We start from the raw sequence: 17,252 nt of genomic DNA on the forward strand, positions 1-17,252 counted from the left end.
ACGCTTACAACTGTTTGATAGCCTATATACATATACTGTATACTGTACGCATCACAGAAACCCATTTTTGCTATTTCTGAAACCTTTTGAAAGTGAAAGTGTGTCTGTGGGTTTGTATGAATCTTTAACCGATGTAAAAGTATTAACAAGAGATTGTAACAGGTGGCATGAGTTCAGCTCTGGGTTCTCCCTAGGTTGGCAGAGGGAGTGTAGCGACCAGGATTACAATTGGCACTGGGTGAAAAAAAATGGGGTTACAAAATCGCGGGATCAAACCGGGGTAGTACCAGGGGGTCTCCAGCAAAAGTAGTTAATATAGCGTCACAGTCATTTGAACCACTTTAACTATTATTTTATACTTTAGCTATTCAGATATACAAGCTCATAGCGCGGCACCGAGTGAGATGGGGTTCCGCGGGCTAAATACATATCATTTTGGGGGTCCTTGACATGAAAAAGGTTTGAGAACCACTGTACTACAAAGTATGTTTGGCCGGTGGGACTAAACAGATTGCAGCATGCTTGTTTTGGCAGGCCCCTGGCTATCTGTCTAAACAGGCAAGTTGAATATGGAGGACAATGCTAAATGACGAGCTCAGCTTATCTGTGTGTCCTAGCGTCGGTCTACAATGTGGGGAGAGTCGGTGGAAGAAGTAACAGAGCATTTCGCCGCTGAAACCTCTTATCTCCGCATTCTAACTTTTTGTGTTTTTTTTCTCTCGTAAATTAACTCTTTAACTGCCAGAGTGTATACTAGCCTACTAAATATGGCCCAGACTGCCAGCGTTTTTTTTTCAATTTTCTTGCCTTTTCAAGTGAGTCAAAGAATATTTATCTCCAGTATGATCGATCCCCCGATGGTTGCTAATCACGGAGGGTTTCATTGTGGAGTTATCTCGACCATGGCAGTCAATGAGTTAACGCCCTGCTTGATCATACTACAGCGTCACACAAAAGCATCAAGAGCTTGTAGATCTGCTACTTTTGCCACTGTAGATCTGCTACTTTTGCCGTTTTCAAATTTGAATACTTTTGCCTTTGTAGATCTGCTACTTTTGCTTCGAGCTTGTAGATCTGCTTCTTTTGCCGCTTTCAAATTTGAATCCTGAAAAGTAAGGACATAATGAGGTTTCCACCCCGACAGAGACGATTTGTCAACTTAACGACTCTTGTCGCTGCGTTCCTATCCAACCTGACACTATCGTCCTGTGTTTAGCTGTGGGAGCCGGTGGCTATACAGTATTATCAACCACAGATAAGTGGAAGACGCAAGCTCCTTTTTCTAATACTAGATCGATATCAAGCACAAATGTACAGTACAATACAGTACAGTATGTCCTGATTGTACACAGCCAAAACCCTGGGAATCACATGAGATAACTTGTTATCAGACACGTCATGATACAGATGACTCAATGCCTCTATGTGGTACACAGCTTAACATACAGTAGGCACTAGTGTATAACGGTGGTTCTCAAACGTTTTATTTTCAAGGACCCCAATAGTTTGACTGTTTTTACTGTTGGTGCTGCTATTATTGCTTTTGCCTCTCTCTCTCTCTCTCTCTCTCTCTCTCTCTCTCTCTCTCTCTCTCTCTCTCTCTCTCTCTCTCTCTCTCTCTCTCTCTCTCTCTCTCTCTCTCTCTCTCTCTCTCTCTCTCTCTCTCTCTCTCTCTCTCTCTCTCTCTCTCTCTCTCTCTCTCTCTCTGATGACATTTAGACAATTAAGAACCACTGGTGTAGGCCAGGGGTCTTCAACAGGGGGTCCGGGACCCTAGGGGGTCCTCAGAGTTACTACAGGGGGGGCCACCAAATGTTTGTGTGATAGGAACTTTTTTTTTTTAACATTAACCACTTGAACCCTAGAATTCCTTTTCTGAGGGAAACATTAGCGGCAATTAGCAGATCTACAAGTTCAGCGTCGTGAGCTTGTAGATCGGCTGTAGTATTTAGTTTTAAGTATTGAAAAGCATCCCAGCCCAAACATTAAATGGGCTGGGTTAAAATCCTTTTTTTTCTTCTTTTTTTTGGGGGGGGGGGGGGCAGCGGCCCAGTGGCCCAGCGGGCATTTGCCCGGTACGCCAAATGGCCAGTCCGCCGCTGCTTTTTCCTACCACTGAATAAATGCGACGGTGGCGATGATGACTCACCTGTCCCCAGGGTCCGACCTGCCACGAGGCACACTCCTGCTGCAGGCACGTCTGCACCGACTCGGGCTTGGACGAGTCGCAGAAGCGGTCGTCCAGGCGGTCCTCTCCGAACTGACACCACGTCTGCCTGTGTTTGTAGCCCTTCCCACACGTCACCAGACACTGCGAAGAAGGCAATAAGCACACCGTTTTAACGTTCATGGAACACAGCTTGAAAACTGTAGCAGTATACTTTCATAGACTACAGTACCCATGATGCATTGGCTGTACGTGACTTCCTGGTTACTAGTTAACTTGTCGACGTTACGTTACGCCACGGCTTCCGTCTCCTTCATTACACATGGTGTCAGAAGTGGGATCCGAAGCAACACAGCTTCCTTAGTTAGCATAAGCTGACCCATGACAGAAGAGCATTTGGTGTGCATTTTGGGGGGGGGGGGGTGTCTGAGCCTTTATTGTATAGGTACAGTGGAGAGAGAGACATGACTAGTTGGCCCCCACCAATTTGAAACCCTTCCACCTAAACAGTCTGTGTGACGGAAGCGCTGAAAATAGCCCCCCACCCCCACACACACGCACACTTCTGTTTCGTCTTTGCAGTCACGCAAATTTGCCCTAAGGTATAGATCAAATGAATCGAAGCGTATAGCTTGATGCTTAGCAAAGAAAGATATTTCAAAGATATTTTAAAATATATTGTGGTGAATGGGTAACGACGAACGGATGACGGCTGGTGGCCGTTGGTGGCTTTCCGGAGGCGTAGTTACAGACTCTACATGGCGTTCAGAGATCGAGGAACAGTTGGCTGGCTTAATTGAGAGACTACTAGAGCCCATGTGGTACGTGCCTTAACCGCTCGGCTATTAGGTCGCCCGATATAATTTGCGACATTCCTAAAATGGAATTGTCCGGTGGGAATTGTGCTCTCATTGAAAAAAAAAGATGAGTTTGAATGTGCATGTGCACGAAGCCAAAAAAAAAAGTGTTGGTTCAACAGTGTAAACTGTGACTGTACAGATGGAACCAAATGGACCCTTACGGGTCCATTTGGTTCCATCTGTACAGTCTCGGGAGTTTCAATTGACACTCGGGATTTTGCAGGCGTATACAGTGCAGTGTGGGGTGTTTGTGTTTAGGAGCACTGCATGGGAGATGAGAAGTATTTCTGGAATGCAGCCCAAAGCCTAGCAAGCTGCTTGTGTCCAGATCGTGTAAACCGTGCAGCAGCTAAGTCCCATACTGCCCTGTAAAAACCACTGGTTTCCCCCCAGTAAGATGTTGCACTAGAGGGTACAAACTAACTAAAACATACAGTATATATAATCTCACACACACACACACACACACACACACACACACACACACACACACACACACACACACACACACACACACACACACACACACACACACACACACACACACACACACACACACACACACACACACTTGACCCAGAATCACTGCACCACTGCCTGAAACCTATTTACATTTCTGGAAAAAGGCTTCTCTTTACAATGAGTGTATCCAGCTACGTAAACACCAGCAGTTCTTCATCACACAGACTTATATATCGTCGATGTCGGCCAAGAAACCTCTTATCTCCATATTTTAACTTTGTGTGTTTTTTCGTGAATTATCACCCTACTTGATCATACCACAGCGTCACACAAAAATAGCAAAAGTAGCAGATATGCAAGCTTGAAACTTGTCGATCTGCTGCTTTTGCTATTTTTATCCCCCCCAGTACAAAATATTTTCAGATTGGGGGGTCCGCTGCCAAATACATAATTAATTTAGGGGGTTCCTTGACTTGAACAGTTTGAGAACCACTGTTTGAGTGAGTGAGTGAGTGAGTCATTGTTTTAAAGTAACACATTAAAGGTGCACAATTGGATGAAACCACAATTTGTATTAACTTAAAGGACAACTTCATCCATTTTCGACCTATCTTCACAAATGCTCATGATAAACTGGTAAAAAAAAAATCCACTTGGTCTGTGTCACTGGTAGGCGGGTTTCTGAACTATCCACAGCCCTCCTATGAGACACCGGACTGAGTAGACAAAAATTGTGCCATATTATAATGAGCATTATTGAGGACCAATTATATGAAGATAGGTTGAAAATGGGTGAAGTCGTCCTTTAATCATACATCATTCACTCCACTAAGAATTCATGGCCACACAAACTGCTGTCAGCTAGCCTCCCAGACAGAGTTCCAGTGGGACAGAGAAAACAACCTTATGATGGTCTAGTCTCCCTATGCAGATACCTTCCTTACATTCACACTTCCTTATGCAGATTCTACCTGGCATGGTTTTACCTGAGGTGGTTGTGAAATATGTGTTATTGTTTTTTTTTACCTTCCCTTATTGCACAAACTAGCCTATTGAACAGGTAGTGAGTTTCCTCTGTTAAGATAAGGGTTAAATAGCTCTATATTCTGATAATACTCATTGCTATACAGTGTTTGTTCAGTAACAGGAGTCTCCATGTCTCACCAGCTCTTTATTAAACAGAAAATGCATGTTCAGGCAGAGGAAACCAATTTGATCCAATCTAGAGAGAGAACTCACGCAGGATACAGGATAAACAAGTGAAATTGGAAGTGATGCCACAAAGAAATGAGCAGACAAAGTTGGAACTGGAACGCTATAGAATTTAAGCTGATAAACGGGGACTCTCTCCTGATTGGCTGAAATTTTGCCACCCACCTGAAAATGTATTTTGTATAAAGTGTATTAAAGAACAGGAGACCCCTGTCATCAGAATATAGTGCTTTAACCTTTTAACCAAATCAGAAACTAACCAAAAAAAAAAACGTTTTATTTTAACCCCAAAATATCACTTACCCTAGCTTTAAGAACACTGTACCTGCTGCTACTTTTCTCATGGCGGCTTGTTACGTACACACCTGCATATGATGCTAATGTTTCTAAATATTATGTACATACCAGCAATCACATACGCTATCCGTATATATATGTATATATATATTTATTTGTTTATTTAAATGGTTTCTATCCCACATTTATTTCTCTTTGCTCTTCCGCTCTCACTCTACCTCTATCGTCTCTTCTCACTGAAATACAACAAGATGATGGAATGCACACACACACACACACACACACACACACACACACACACACACACACACACACACACACACACACACACACACACACACACACACACACACACACACACACACACACACACACACACACACACACACACAAATATTCACCCACTTATTTGCACCTGTAAAACTGTGATGTGACACTAAAAGAGAAGATCTGATTGTGAACTTGTAACAACACATTAGGACTGACCTCAGACCAGTCTCCGGTCTTCCATTGTGGACAGAGGAACTCGTTGCAGGGTTGGACGGCCAGCTTGTCCCTTTGGCTACATTTGCTCTCGTCTCCCTCGGCGGACTTCCCGCACACTGCCCCTCGATGGCGGGTGCCCCCGCCGCAACTCTTTGAGCACTGCAACAAAAAATATGTTAAGACACAAATAAGTTACATTATCCCAGCCAGCACGCCCACGTGGGACCCATATGGGTACCAAGTGGGCGTGGGCTCGAACTGGGCAAATTATGAGGGTCCCATATGGTTTTCACATGGGCTAACATGGGCATGGGTTGGAACTTGGCGAGCCCACGCCGGGCCCATAAGGTTTAGATATGGGCTAACTGTAATTGGCACTGACAGGAAGAAACCTTGTATCTCTATAGTTCAACGTTTTATATTTGTGTCGCAAAAAAGGTAGCGTGTCGTGACTTGTGAACCGATGCGTTGTGAGCTTGTAGATCGGCTATTTTCGCTATTTCTGAATTCCTTTCCAGAACAACGTTACGTTAGAGAATATCGTCTCTGCCAGGTGGAAACCTCATATGTCCAAAACTCAGGATTCAAATTCAAAAATAGCAAATGTAGCAGGTCCGCCAAGCTCAAAACGCGTCGCTTCGCGCTGCGTTTCACGCTGCGTTTCGAGCTTGTCGCTCAGCTACTTTTGATGCTTTTCTGTGACGCTGTAGCATCTATGATCAAGTGGGGCATTCATTTCCGAAAAAAGTACACAAAAAGTTTGAATATGGTGCTAAGGGAGTTCTGCCCGACTGCGACGATATACAAGCTTTAACCCATTGAGACCTGGAACTGTCTCATTTTTAGATTTGAGCTAAAAAGCTTTATTTTACACTTTGGCTATTCAAAAATAGCAGATATACAAGCTCATAGCGCGGCACTCGGTGCCGCGCTATGAGCTTGTAGATCTGCTATTTTTGAAAATTTGTGAAAATGTGTGCAAATCTTTGAATATATATATTTTTAAAGCAAACATTTTTAACTCAAATCGTTGCTTCTGGGGGGTCCCTGGAACAAAATATTTTGATGGGGGTCCGCGGCCAAATACATATAATTTTGGGGGTCCTTGACATGAAAAAGATTGAACACCACTGATATAGAAACATACATTTTTGAGAAAACTGTTGAGATTTAGGAGACATGTAGAATCGGCTTCAGGTCTCAAGTTAAGTCCAGCTCACCTCTGTCCAGGAGGAGTACTCCCATCCCCCGGGGTTACAGTCTCCGTGGCACGCCTCCTTGTCCTCGGGTTTGTGCTGGTTGGCACAGTAACGGTCGTCGACCTTCTGGGTCTTGCTCTCGGTGCGGCTGACCTTGGCACAGTAGATCTCCAGCGTGCGGTAGCCCACGCCACACTGGGCCGTGCATTCACTCTTCCGGGCCACGTGCCACCTGGGCGTCAACGGTCAAAGGTCATAGGTGCACTCCCCCAATACTCTCAGAGAAACCTTCAAAACCCACCTCTTCAATATGGCTTTCCCCAGCTAACTCCACACCCCCCTGTCTCACCATTCCACTGTTTTTTATAAAAGATATATAATAATACATACAATTTATAGCGCTTTTCTGAGTACTCAAAGTCACTTCAACCCATTTTTGGCGGGAACCCCTATTTGTAACTATACCTTTCAGGACGGGAACCCCTTTTGGGGTTCTTGTTGCTATGTACAGTATATAGCAACATACATTTGTTGTAATTTTTGAATAAATACCGTAATTTTCGCACTATAAGCCGCACCTGAATATAAGCCGCAGCAGCTAAATTGAATGATTTGTACATATATAAGCCGCACTGGACTATAAGCCGCGGGTGTAAAATCCCTAGATTTAGGAAGTCCCCTAGTGGCCGTTAGCTATAAAAATCCATAGATAAGCCGCACCGTTATATAAGCCGCAGGGTCGAAAAATGGGAAAAAAGTCGCGGCTTATAGTCCGAAATTTACGGTATATATATTTTTTTCTCAGAACGTTTTTCAGACTTCAACTTCAACTTAGGTCAGGATTTAGAAGGCGTTTTTAGAATCGGCCTCAGGTCTAAATGGGTTAAAAAAACAGAAAACAAAATAAAAAACAACTTTAACACATTCCATGCCAGAGTTTAATCTCATAATGGCACGCCTCCTTGTCAGTGCCAGCGTTTTATTGGTGTTTTTTTGTTTTTTTCACGTCGCCACAGACCTCGTTAAATTCCTTAAGATCGCACGTTAAACTGTTTGTAAACACACAGGCGATCCGTCTGCGTCGGCCAGCGAAACCCATTTCGATAGGCGATCCGCCATCTTGCAGTTACAACGGTTTATGTTAAACAGCGATCAGCGGCGAGAACAACTACAACCGAGAAAATGGCGATTTTGTGTCCGCTTTAGAATGGAGGCGGATGGCAACGAAAATATCCGGAGAAGAATAATTCCGCTTCCGGTGGTGCTACAATGAAATGTGTCGTGGCAAACAAGGCCTACAATGAAATTTCAACCTGTGAGTAAAAAAAAATAAGGGTCCATTTGGTTTCCATTTGCACACACTGAAAGGGTCCATTTGGTCCCTTAATATCAATAATAACCCGGACCCTAGTTTGAAAACGGCTAAACAGAGCTAATGGGCTAAACGGAGCTAGACGGCTAAACAGAGCTAAACGGCTAAACGGAGCTAACGGCTAAACGGGCTAAACGGAGCCCTTCTGAGAAGTCGAACATAACAGGTTGGTTGGGAGCGAAGGCGATGGAAATAACATGGAACGATCACAAAGAAAGACATCGAAAGTAGCGTGGCAGGACATGCAGAGATTTAAAAAAAAAAGACAGATCCTCAGCACAGAGACTGACTGATAGATAGATCGTCAAACCAACCTGAGTTCACATTCTGTGTTGCACGGCTCAGTGATGGCGAGCGGCCTGGCCGTGCCGTGACACCTCTGATCGGACACCACCACCCGGTCCGACTCTCTGCTGCACAGGATCTTACGCTTGCGCTCTCCTGTAAGGACACAAGAAAGACAGGGTGAGGGTCACTCTCCTTGGGACGATAATCATTACTATCGTTTATCGTGATAAAAGTCTGAGATTTTTTATCGTGAAATTGTCCTCCGTCATACACTAGGAATTAGCTTTTGTTGAGCTGCAAATTCAGTACCACTTAAACTAGTACTTGATAAAACAAACCTGTAAAGAGTGCATTTGGTATGCTCTTATTTCACTCAAAATAGCAGATCTACAAGCTCACAACGAGATGTGAGCTTGTAGATCGGCTACTTTTGGCAAACGTTCCCCAAAGAATAGGGCTGCCGGGAGTTCGAGTGGTTAACAAAAGTGGCATTTGAAGAGTTTAAGCATCATTTTTTGTTAATCGCAATTATTTTTGCCACAGTAATCGCGACATGTAATTTTCATATCGCCCCATCCCTAATCTCCTATAAGGACACAAGAAAGACAGGGTGAGGGTATAACTCTCCTATAAGGACACACGAAAGACAGGGTGAGGGTATAACGCTAATACTGCGTTCACAACTAGCAGCGACAAAAGATGCAAAGCGGCACAGCGAATTTGTCGCTGCGTCGTTGTTGAAGTGCCGATCAACGCGCTCTGCGGCATCCGACAAGCGAGACAAATCTTAAGGAAATATCATTGCCTGACAGCAACGATACAGTGAGATGTAGTGGAATAGAAGTATACATAAGAAATAAACATACTCAAGTATGGTAAAAAAAACACCTCAACATTGTACTTAAGTATCAGTACTTGAGTAAATGTACTTAGTTACTTTCTTGCTTCTGCTCGCCTCCCTCATTGACGTCCCTGGATTATATCACAGGACACGCTAAGTGAGGGGTCTTCAACGTTTTTTCAGGCCAAGGACCCCTTAGCTGAGAGAGAGATGAAGCAGGGACCCCCCCCCCCCCACCACATGTTGGATAAAATTAGATTAAACTTTTTCACCCCCTGTTGGAGACCCCTGCCCTACAGTAAGGCGAGAGAGATTTCAAGCTCATGTAAGTTCCTAGAAACAGATTCTTCTATCAGTACCTCCAGTTTTACAGCCAAGCGCAAGGAGAGCTTAGCGGGTCGCAGCGCTTGGCAAGAGAGACGTCATAAATCAGGACAGTGCGGAGGTGTTGAGGCCCTTCAGCGCTTAGTTGTTTAACCATGATCTGCCACAAAACCCATGAGAAAACATTGGTTTTTTTTCTTAAGGGAGTCATTGTTGGGTCCTTTTTAACCCATTAAGACCCTGAACTGTCTCATTTTTAGATTTGAGCTAAAAAGCATTATTTTACACTTTGGGCTATTAAAAAATAGCAGATATACAAGCTCGTAGCGCGGCACCGAGTGCCGCGCTACGAGCTTGTAGATCTGCTGTTTTTGAAAAATCATGAAAATGTGTGCAAATCTTTGAATAGATATATTTTTAAAGCGAACATTTTTAACTCAAATCTTTGCTTCTGGGGGTCCCTGGAACAAGATATTTTGATGGGGTTCGGCGGCCAAATACATATAATTCTGGGGGTCCTTGACATGAAAAAGATTGAGCACCACTGATATAGAAACATATCAGTATCAATAACGTTTTTCAGAAAACTGTTGAGATTTAGGAGACATGTAGAATCGGCTTCAGGTCTGGGTTAACCCATTCAATCCGGTCATTTTAGATTTCTTTGGGTATTCAAAAATAGCAGGTACACAAGCTCACAGCGCCGGGCTTGAAGATCTGCAATTTTTGTAAAATCTTGAAAAGGTGTGCAAATCTTTGAATATATATATATATTTTAAAGCGAACATTTGTAACTCAAATCTTTGCTTCAGGGGGTCCCTGGAACAAAATATTTTACAAATGTCCGCTTTAAAAATATATATATTGAAAGATTTGCACACATTTTCAAGATTTCAAAAAAAATTTATGGATTGGCCAAAGAATCTTAAAATGACACAGATGCGTTGCCGGTCTTAATGGGTTAAGCGTCCAGGTGCCGAATGAAGGAGAAAAAAAAGACTTTGGTGTCTTGTCTTCAACACATGAGAGGTTTTCGAGTGTAACTGCAAACGCACCTCCTCTCACACACACACCCACATTGTGACGAGAACGTCCCCAGTTAACACCGAAAGGGTCCACAAGCGGGGTGGCACTGTACACACACAGTTCTGTGGACGGTTCCAAAACCGATGGTGGTCTTAACGTGGACCTGTCAAGTCAATAGGCAAGTCAATCTGCTCATTTTGTTCCCACGTCTCCTCTGTGAACACTCTCTCCCATCTTATCTTCGCCCCTCATTGGTCATTTTTTTCATTCGCCACCTCCCTGCTATAGGGGTCGTCAACCGACCCTTGAACAGCTTATATGCATTATACCAGGGGTCTTCAACCTTTTCAGCCCAAGGACCCCCTAGCTGAGAGAGAGATGAAGCAGGGACCCCCTCTATATTGTATAAAATTGTGTTTCAGATTCAACTTTTTTTTGTATACTTGGTCTGCTCTTTTTTCCCCTCTACACCTATACCTCTTTGCCAAAAATAGCAGATCTACAAGCTCACAACGCCTCGCAGCGCGAGGCGTTGTGAGCTTGTAGATCTGCTATTTTTGGCTAAAGTTCTCCTCAGAATAGGGATGCTAGGGTTCAAGTTAAGGGAAAAAAAATATATATCACATAAAGATTTTGGCGGACCCCCTGTAGTAACTCTGAGGACGACCCCCTGTTGAAGACCCCTGCATTATACTATAATACAGTTTGTCATATAACATACAAAAAACTGTACATATCGTCTCTGTCGGGTGGAAACCAAACTGTTACTTTTTTCACACAAACAAACACAAAAAGTAAAAACATGGAGATTTGGAGGAGGTTTCTGCTCGACAGCAACGATATGCACAGTGAGATTTTTTTTTAAATTTCAGGTGGTTGGTAACCCCGCCTCCATGGTTTCTGTGCCCTCCCTCACCTTGGCAGAGGCGGCTGCACTCCTGCCACGGTCCGTACACATCCCAGATGAACTGCTGGGGCTTGTCCTCTATAGGAACATTGAAGGAATATCTGACATCTGGGTTGTAGAGGTTCCCCACTGACAGCACCTATACAGGGAAAGAGGACGACCACATTATATCACTGGTTCTCAAACGTTTTCGTGTCAAGGACCCCCCAAATTGATATGCATTTGATATGTTTTGTGCTGTACAAAAATAATTAAAAATCTTCGAAACCCTTTCGAGATTTTTCTAAAATCATTCAAAAATAGCAGATGTGCGAGCTCGGAGCCCGGCACAAAGTGACGCGCTGTGAGCTTGTAGATCTGCTACTTTTGAATAGTCAACATATAAATGGATAAAGTGCTTGAAGTGATTGTGATGCTGTACTAACTCATTTTGGTGGGGACCCCCTAGAACCCCCTACAGGGGGTCCCCGGACCCCACTTTGAGAACCACTGCATTATATTACTGTTAAGATCATGATTTTAGAATTGCAGTTGTTGTCGTTTTTTCCAGTGTCTTGCTACGTAGACGAACGTTCAGCTTGCAAGATCACAGAGGTCACTGTGTTCAGTACAATAATAATTAGGCCTTTTATTAAATATAAATACATGTAAAAAGAGATTCTCATTCAAATGAGGCATGAAGTTATATCATGTAAATTCAAGTACATTCAATCTGGCTTTTGTTTTTAACAGGAGTGTAGAGCCATAACTTTTTCTGTGGTTTGGCGCTATAAATATAAATATCTGGCTTGACAAAAAGCCCACAATGGTTTCACACCATTCTGTCCATTCAACATTTTTTGCCGATAACATGATAAGACACCACGTGTAGTAACCCAAACTTGACCTTGTGTAATATCTTTTCTGTTCCTAAAAAGATATACCGAGCAATCATACGTTCCTACTCTCACCTATGGTCATGAAGTGAACGAAAGAATAAGATTGCGGATACAAGTGGGACAGAATGAGTTTTCTCCCTTAGAGATAGGGTGAGAAGTTCAGTCATCCGGGAGAGACTCAGAGTTAGAACCGCTGCTTCTTCACTTGGAAAGGAGCCAGCTTAGGTGGTTCGGGCATCTAGTACGGGTGCCTCCCGAGCGTCTCCCTATAGGGAAGACATCGCTGCACGTCCCACTGGGAGGAGACCCCCGGGGCAGACCAAGAACCAGATGGGGGGGGATTATATCTCCACACTGGCCTTGGAACGCCTCGGGATCCCCCAGGAGGAAGTGGCTAAGCTGGAACTGTTACCCCCGCGACCCGATTCCGGATAAGCGGTTGAAGATGGATGAATGGAGGGTTCCTAAAAAGAATGAGAAAATGAAGGAAGCGTTTACCTGGACAATGATTTCCTCCTCGATGCGTTCGGTACAGTTGATTCTCTCGACGACGTGGTCAGATCCGCTGTACTCGATGACAGCGTTGCCCACTTTGATTTCCCTTTTGAACATGCTGACCACAAACTCTCCGTTCAGCAGAAACTCTGCGCGGCCATTTGCAACAGCTAGTGGGGGGGGGGAGAGAGAGGAAGAGAAGAACATCACTCTTTCTGATATAGAGTCCATGTCTTCAATGGGAAGCATGTTTTGCAGCGAAAATAGTATCTACTATCTACAAGCTTGTAGATAGACTAGTATAGTTATTATTTTTTTTTAGAGCAGGGGACTTCAACGTTTTCAGCCCAAGCACCCCCTAGCTGAGAGAGAGAGATGAAGCAGGGACCCCATCTATATTGTATAAAATTGTGTTTTAGATTAAACTTTTTTGGTTTACGTTTACTGTTCTTTTTCCCCTCTACACCTATACCTCTTTGCCAAAATTAGCCGATCTACAAGCTCACAACGCCTCGCGCTGCGAGGCGTTGTGAGCTTGTAGATCTGCTATTTTTGGCTAAAGTTCTCCCCAGAAAAGGGATGCTGGGGTTTCAAGTGGTTAAAGTAAAAAAAAAAGAAGATCAGATCACATGATCTCCGCCCCCTCAGCCAAAAGTACACCCTGCGTATGTCACTGATCACATGACCTCAATCAATTATCCAGTTCTAGGCAACATAGAAGGGGGGGGGACTTTTTTCTTATTTCCACACAGCAGTTCTAAGCAAGGGATAATGCATGGGGAGGTAGTCATTATTGAAATTTAAAGCCCGACAGGGCGATTAACCACCGAGGTACGAAATACATAAATACATTTACCCAAAAGTAACAACAAAACGAAGTATTTCCTTGCTTACGGCAATGAAAGTATTCCATAAGTATTGGGCTGGGCGGACAAGTTCGCCTCGCAAAAACAAATGACAAAATGGAAAAAAACTCGCCCCAAAACACACTCGCCCCCCATTCTATTTACTGCCGATTTGCCTGTAATACCGCCAGATTTGCCCCGGGGCGACTATGTTTTGGGGCAAGCGTTTTGGTAATCCCCCGTTGTTGCGCCACGATAAACAAGGAAGTGTAGTGGATCAAATAGAATGACTTTTCGGTTATTGCATCGTCTATTTCTCACTTCAAATGTTTTCAAAAACATTCTTGAGAGCAACGTTTAGTTGTAAATGACATTGGTTGTTTGTTTACATGGCTGTCATGTTGGATAAAGCATAAAATCAAGCAGCGCAGGTTGATATGAGCAGGTGTTCTGAGTCTCTGATTAGACAGCGGTCCGTTATTGAGCTCATCGGTCATTATCCAGAAATAATGACCGATGACTGACCAATCAGAATCGAGCATTCAACCAAGTCGTGTAATAAACATACATAACATATATTATTACAAACATGTAGTCGGGGCTACAGTATATAAATATGACAGTCGCTCACAGTTACCTGTGGACTGTGACAAGGCTTTCCCCAGCACTGCAATGTCTGTTTAGACAGATGCTATTGGTTCATTTTGTTTACCTGGTATCCTGATCCTGATTGCTTACCTCCACTGATCTCATTCCCCCCAGATTCGGCCCAAACATGGGGTTGAATTCATTCTACTATTACGCCACCACAATGTGGAACGCCTTACCTAGCAGCCATCAAACAGTGTGACTCCCTACCCTCTTTTTTTTTTTTAAACGCCATAAAAGAGCACCTGACTGCAATTTGCAACTGGACCTAGACAAGTCTTCTAGCCTGCCAAAAGAAATCCCCCCTCGCGGTTTCTCTGTAACTATGCTTTCACTGCTCCTAGTATTGATGATTTCTTGGATAGCATTGTATGTCTATGTCTTGTCTTGATGAATTGAATACATAGGACCACAATGGAAACAAGCCCTAAAGTCCTTTAGCAACCTGTTAACCCATTAAGACCGGGAACGCATCCGAGTCACTTTAGATTTCTTTGGCTATTCAAAAATAGCAGATATACAAGCTCATAGCGCGGCACCGAGTGCCGCGCTATGAGCTTGTATATCTACTATTTTTGAAAAATCGTGAAACAAAAACTGTTAGGATTTAGATTTTTTTTTAAAGAATCGCCTCAGGTCTTAATGGGCTAATAAAGTATTCAATGAATCAATCAATTCTATTGATGTGATTAATTGCGTCGATTTATTGCAAGTCGCTCCGGATCGTTTAGCATCCCCGCTAAACGCCTACATTGTAAATTGTCCTGGTGCAAAAGGCTATTTTCTTTTACAGTAAGGCATACAGTAGGCAAGCCAAATCAGCCTAATTGGGGCAAAAATAATCCTCCATTCCTGGAGCGGTCCGTCCCACAACAGGGGCCCTCCTGTAGCGTTCAGCATGCAGCCAGTCTTGCTGCGGTGCACATACTCACCCTAATGCGATTATGGAGCTAATTTCCTGCCTTTCCTTGTCATTTCACACATCACGCTAATGTGACCACAGGGACCGGTCACCCCCCCCCCCCCCCCCCAAAATAGACCCCAACTCAGTCCCCACTCTTGGGGCCCCTGACTGACACACACTCCACGTCTTGCACACACACACTTCGATACACCCCCAGACACGGTGGACACACACACACACACGCACACGCACACGCACACACACACACACACACACACACACACACTGACACAAAAAAAGCTTGACAAATGACTCATCAAAAAAAAGTTGCAGTCACACTGTAAACTCCCAAGTCTCAATTCAACTCTGAGAGTGTAAATTATGGACGCATAAGGGGTCCATTTATTGACACTCTCAATGTTAAATTAGCACTCAGGACTTTCGCAGCGCCACTTTTTTTTGCAGCGCACAGCACACGCCCCAAAAACACCCACCCATCTTACCCATTCATATGCACACACACACAAACACACCTACTGACCTCCGTGGAATGATACCCCGAGGGCAATCTAGCTCATTACCGTATTAAGATTCCACATGCCAACTCCCGACCGTAGCCTCACATGACATTTAAACACTAATAGCTGACACAGCAAAACGTAGTCCCACACACACACACACACACACACACACACACACACAGCACACAGCACACAGGCACACAGACCACACACGCACACAAACACACGCGTGCACACACAGAGCCAAAAAGTCATGCATTGTAAGCGTACACACACACACACACACCCACCCATACAAACAAAAGAAACCCTTTGACCTGAATGGAATGGTTGTACCTAGAGGCCTATCTTGTGTTGGGACTCATTAGAGTGTGTTAGCGTGTATGTCAACTCCTTGGCTTTTTATCCTACTTGGCATCCTCCTGGTCTACCAGCTGTCTGTCTGTCTGTCTGTCTGCTAGAATAGCAAAATAGTCTCTGTCGGGTGGAAACCTCACATCGGGATTCGAATGAATAAATGGCAACATTAGCAGATCTACGGTACAAGCTCGAAACGTGGCGCGAATGTGGATCTGCTATTTTTGACGCTTTTATGTGACGCTGTGGTATGATCGAGTAGGCCGTTGATTTACGGGAAAAAAATGGAGATAAGAGGTTTCTGCAGGACAGCGACGAAACGTGTTCACATGGCAGAGTCTACTTGGCAGAGACTGGATTGCCCCAAGTGTTTGGGCCTATATTGTTTGTTATCGTTGCTGTCGGCCAGAAATCCATATTTTAACTTTTTGTGATTGTTTCGTAAATTAACGCCCTATTTGATCATACAACGGCATTACACCAAATCATCAAAAGTAGCAGATCTACAAGCTCGAAACGCGGTGGGAAGCGACGTGTGTTTGAGCTTGTCGATCTGCAATTTTTGCTATTTTTGAATTTGAATGAGTGATTTCCTAACACTTAAGGTTCCATTTGCTCATACAGAGCTAGGCAAAGCAGCATTTTCTGTTAGTGCTCCATCTACTTGGAATGAGCTCCAGAAGTCCCTACAAATTAGATCACTGCCTTCCTTGGGTCAATTTAGGGCAATGGTTTCCAACACTTTTATTTCAGACTGTAACTGCTTTAATTAATTTTCTTATGTATCTGTTTTAGTTCTGGTAAATATTTTGAGTATATTTTGAGTATTCTTTGTCTTCTGTTATTTAAATTAATATATTTGATATGGAATTGTATATTTGTATCTCTGTGGATAAAATTGTTGTATCTCGGCTACATTGAAAATGAGGGTCTGCCCCTCAAGTGTATTCCGAGTTGAAATAAAGGTTATGATGATGAATCCTGAAAAGCAACAGGTTTGGACATAAGAGTTTTCCACTCGACAGAGATGTAATGCATGTTTGTTTCGGCTTAACCACTTGAACCCCAGCATGCTGCCATAGCTGCCCTCTTGTACCATGGTTTCTCTTGAAAAAAAATCTATTTTCAAAATCAGTGAGTCGTCACTTGGCTAAATTAAGGTT

General features: G+C 43.6%; 1 protein-coding gene across 1 annotated transcript in view; it reads right to left on the reverse strand.

Annotated features, from left to right (window-relative positions):
• Nucleotides 1-17,252, reverse strand: part of adamts9 (ADAM metallopeptidase with thrombospondin type 1 motif, 9) — a 68,563-nt gene that overhangs the window by 19,738 nt on the left and 31,573 nt on the right. Inside the window, exons 17-22 of the mRNA XM_084063210.1 lie at nucleotides 12,818-12,984; nucleotides 11,451-11,580; nucleotides 8,370-8,496; nucleotides 6,705-6,915; nucleotides 5,485-5,643; nucleotides 2,150-2,311 (exon numbers count right to left, since the gene is read on the reverse strand). Coding sequence (XP_083919336.1) covers nucleotides 2,150-2,311; nucleotides 5,485-5,643; nucleotides 6,705-6,915; nucleotides 8,370-8,496; nucleotides 11,451-11,580; nucleotides 12,818-12,984 — 956 coding nt within the window. The remainder of the gene's footprint in view (nucleotides 1-2,149; nucleotides 2,312-5,484; nucleotides 5,644-6,704; nucleotides 6,916-8,369; nucleotides 8,497-11,450; nucleotides 11,581-12,817; nucleotides 12,985-17,252) is intronic.

This window comes from Gymnoscopelus microlampas (genome assembly GCF_963454915.1).
Source record: "Gymnoscopelus microlampas genome assembly, chromosome: 7".
Classification (NCBI taxonomy): Eukaryota; Metazoa; Chordata; class Actinopteri; order Myctophiformes; family Myctophidae; genus Gymnoscopelus; species Gymnoscopelus microlampas.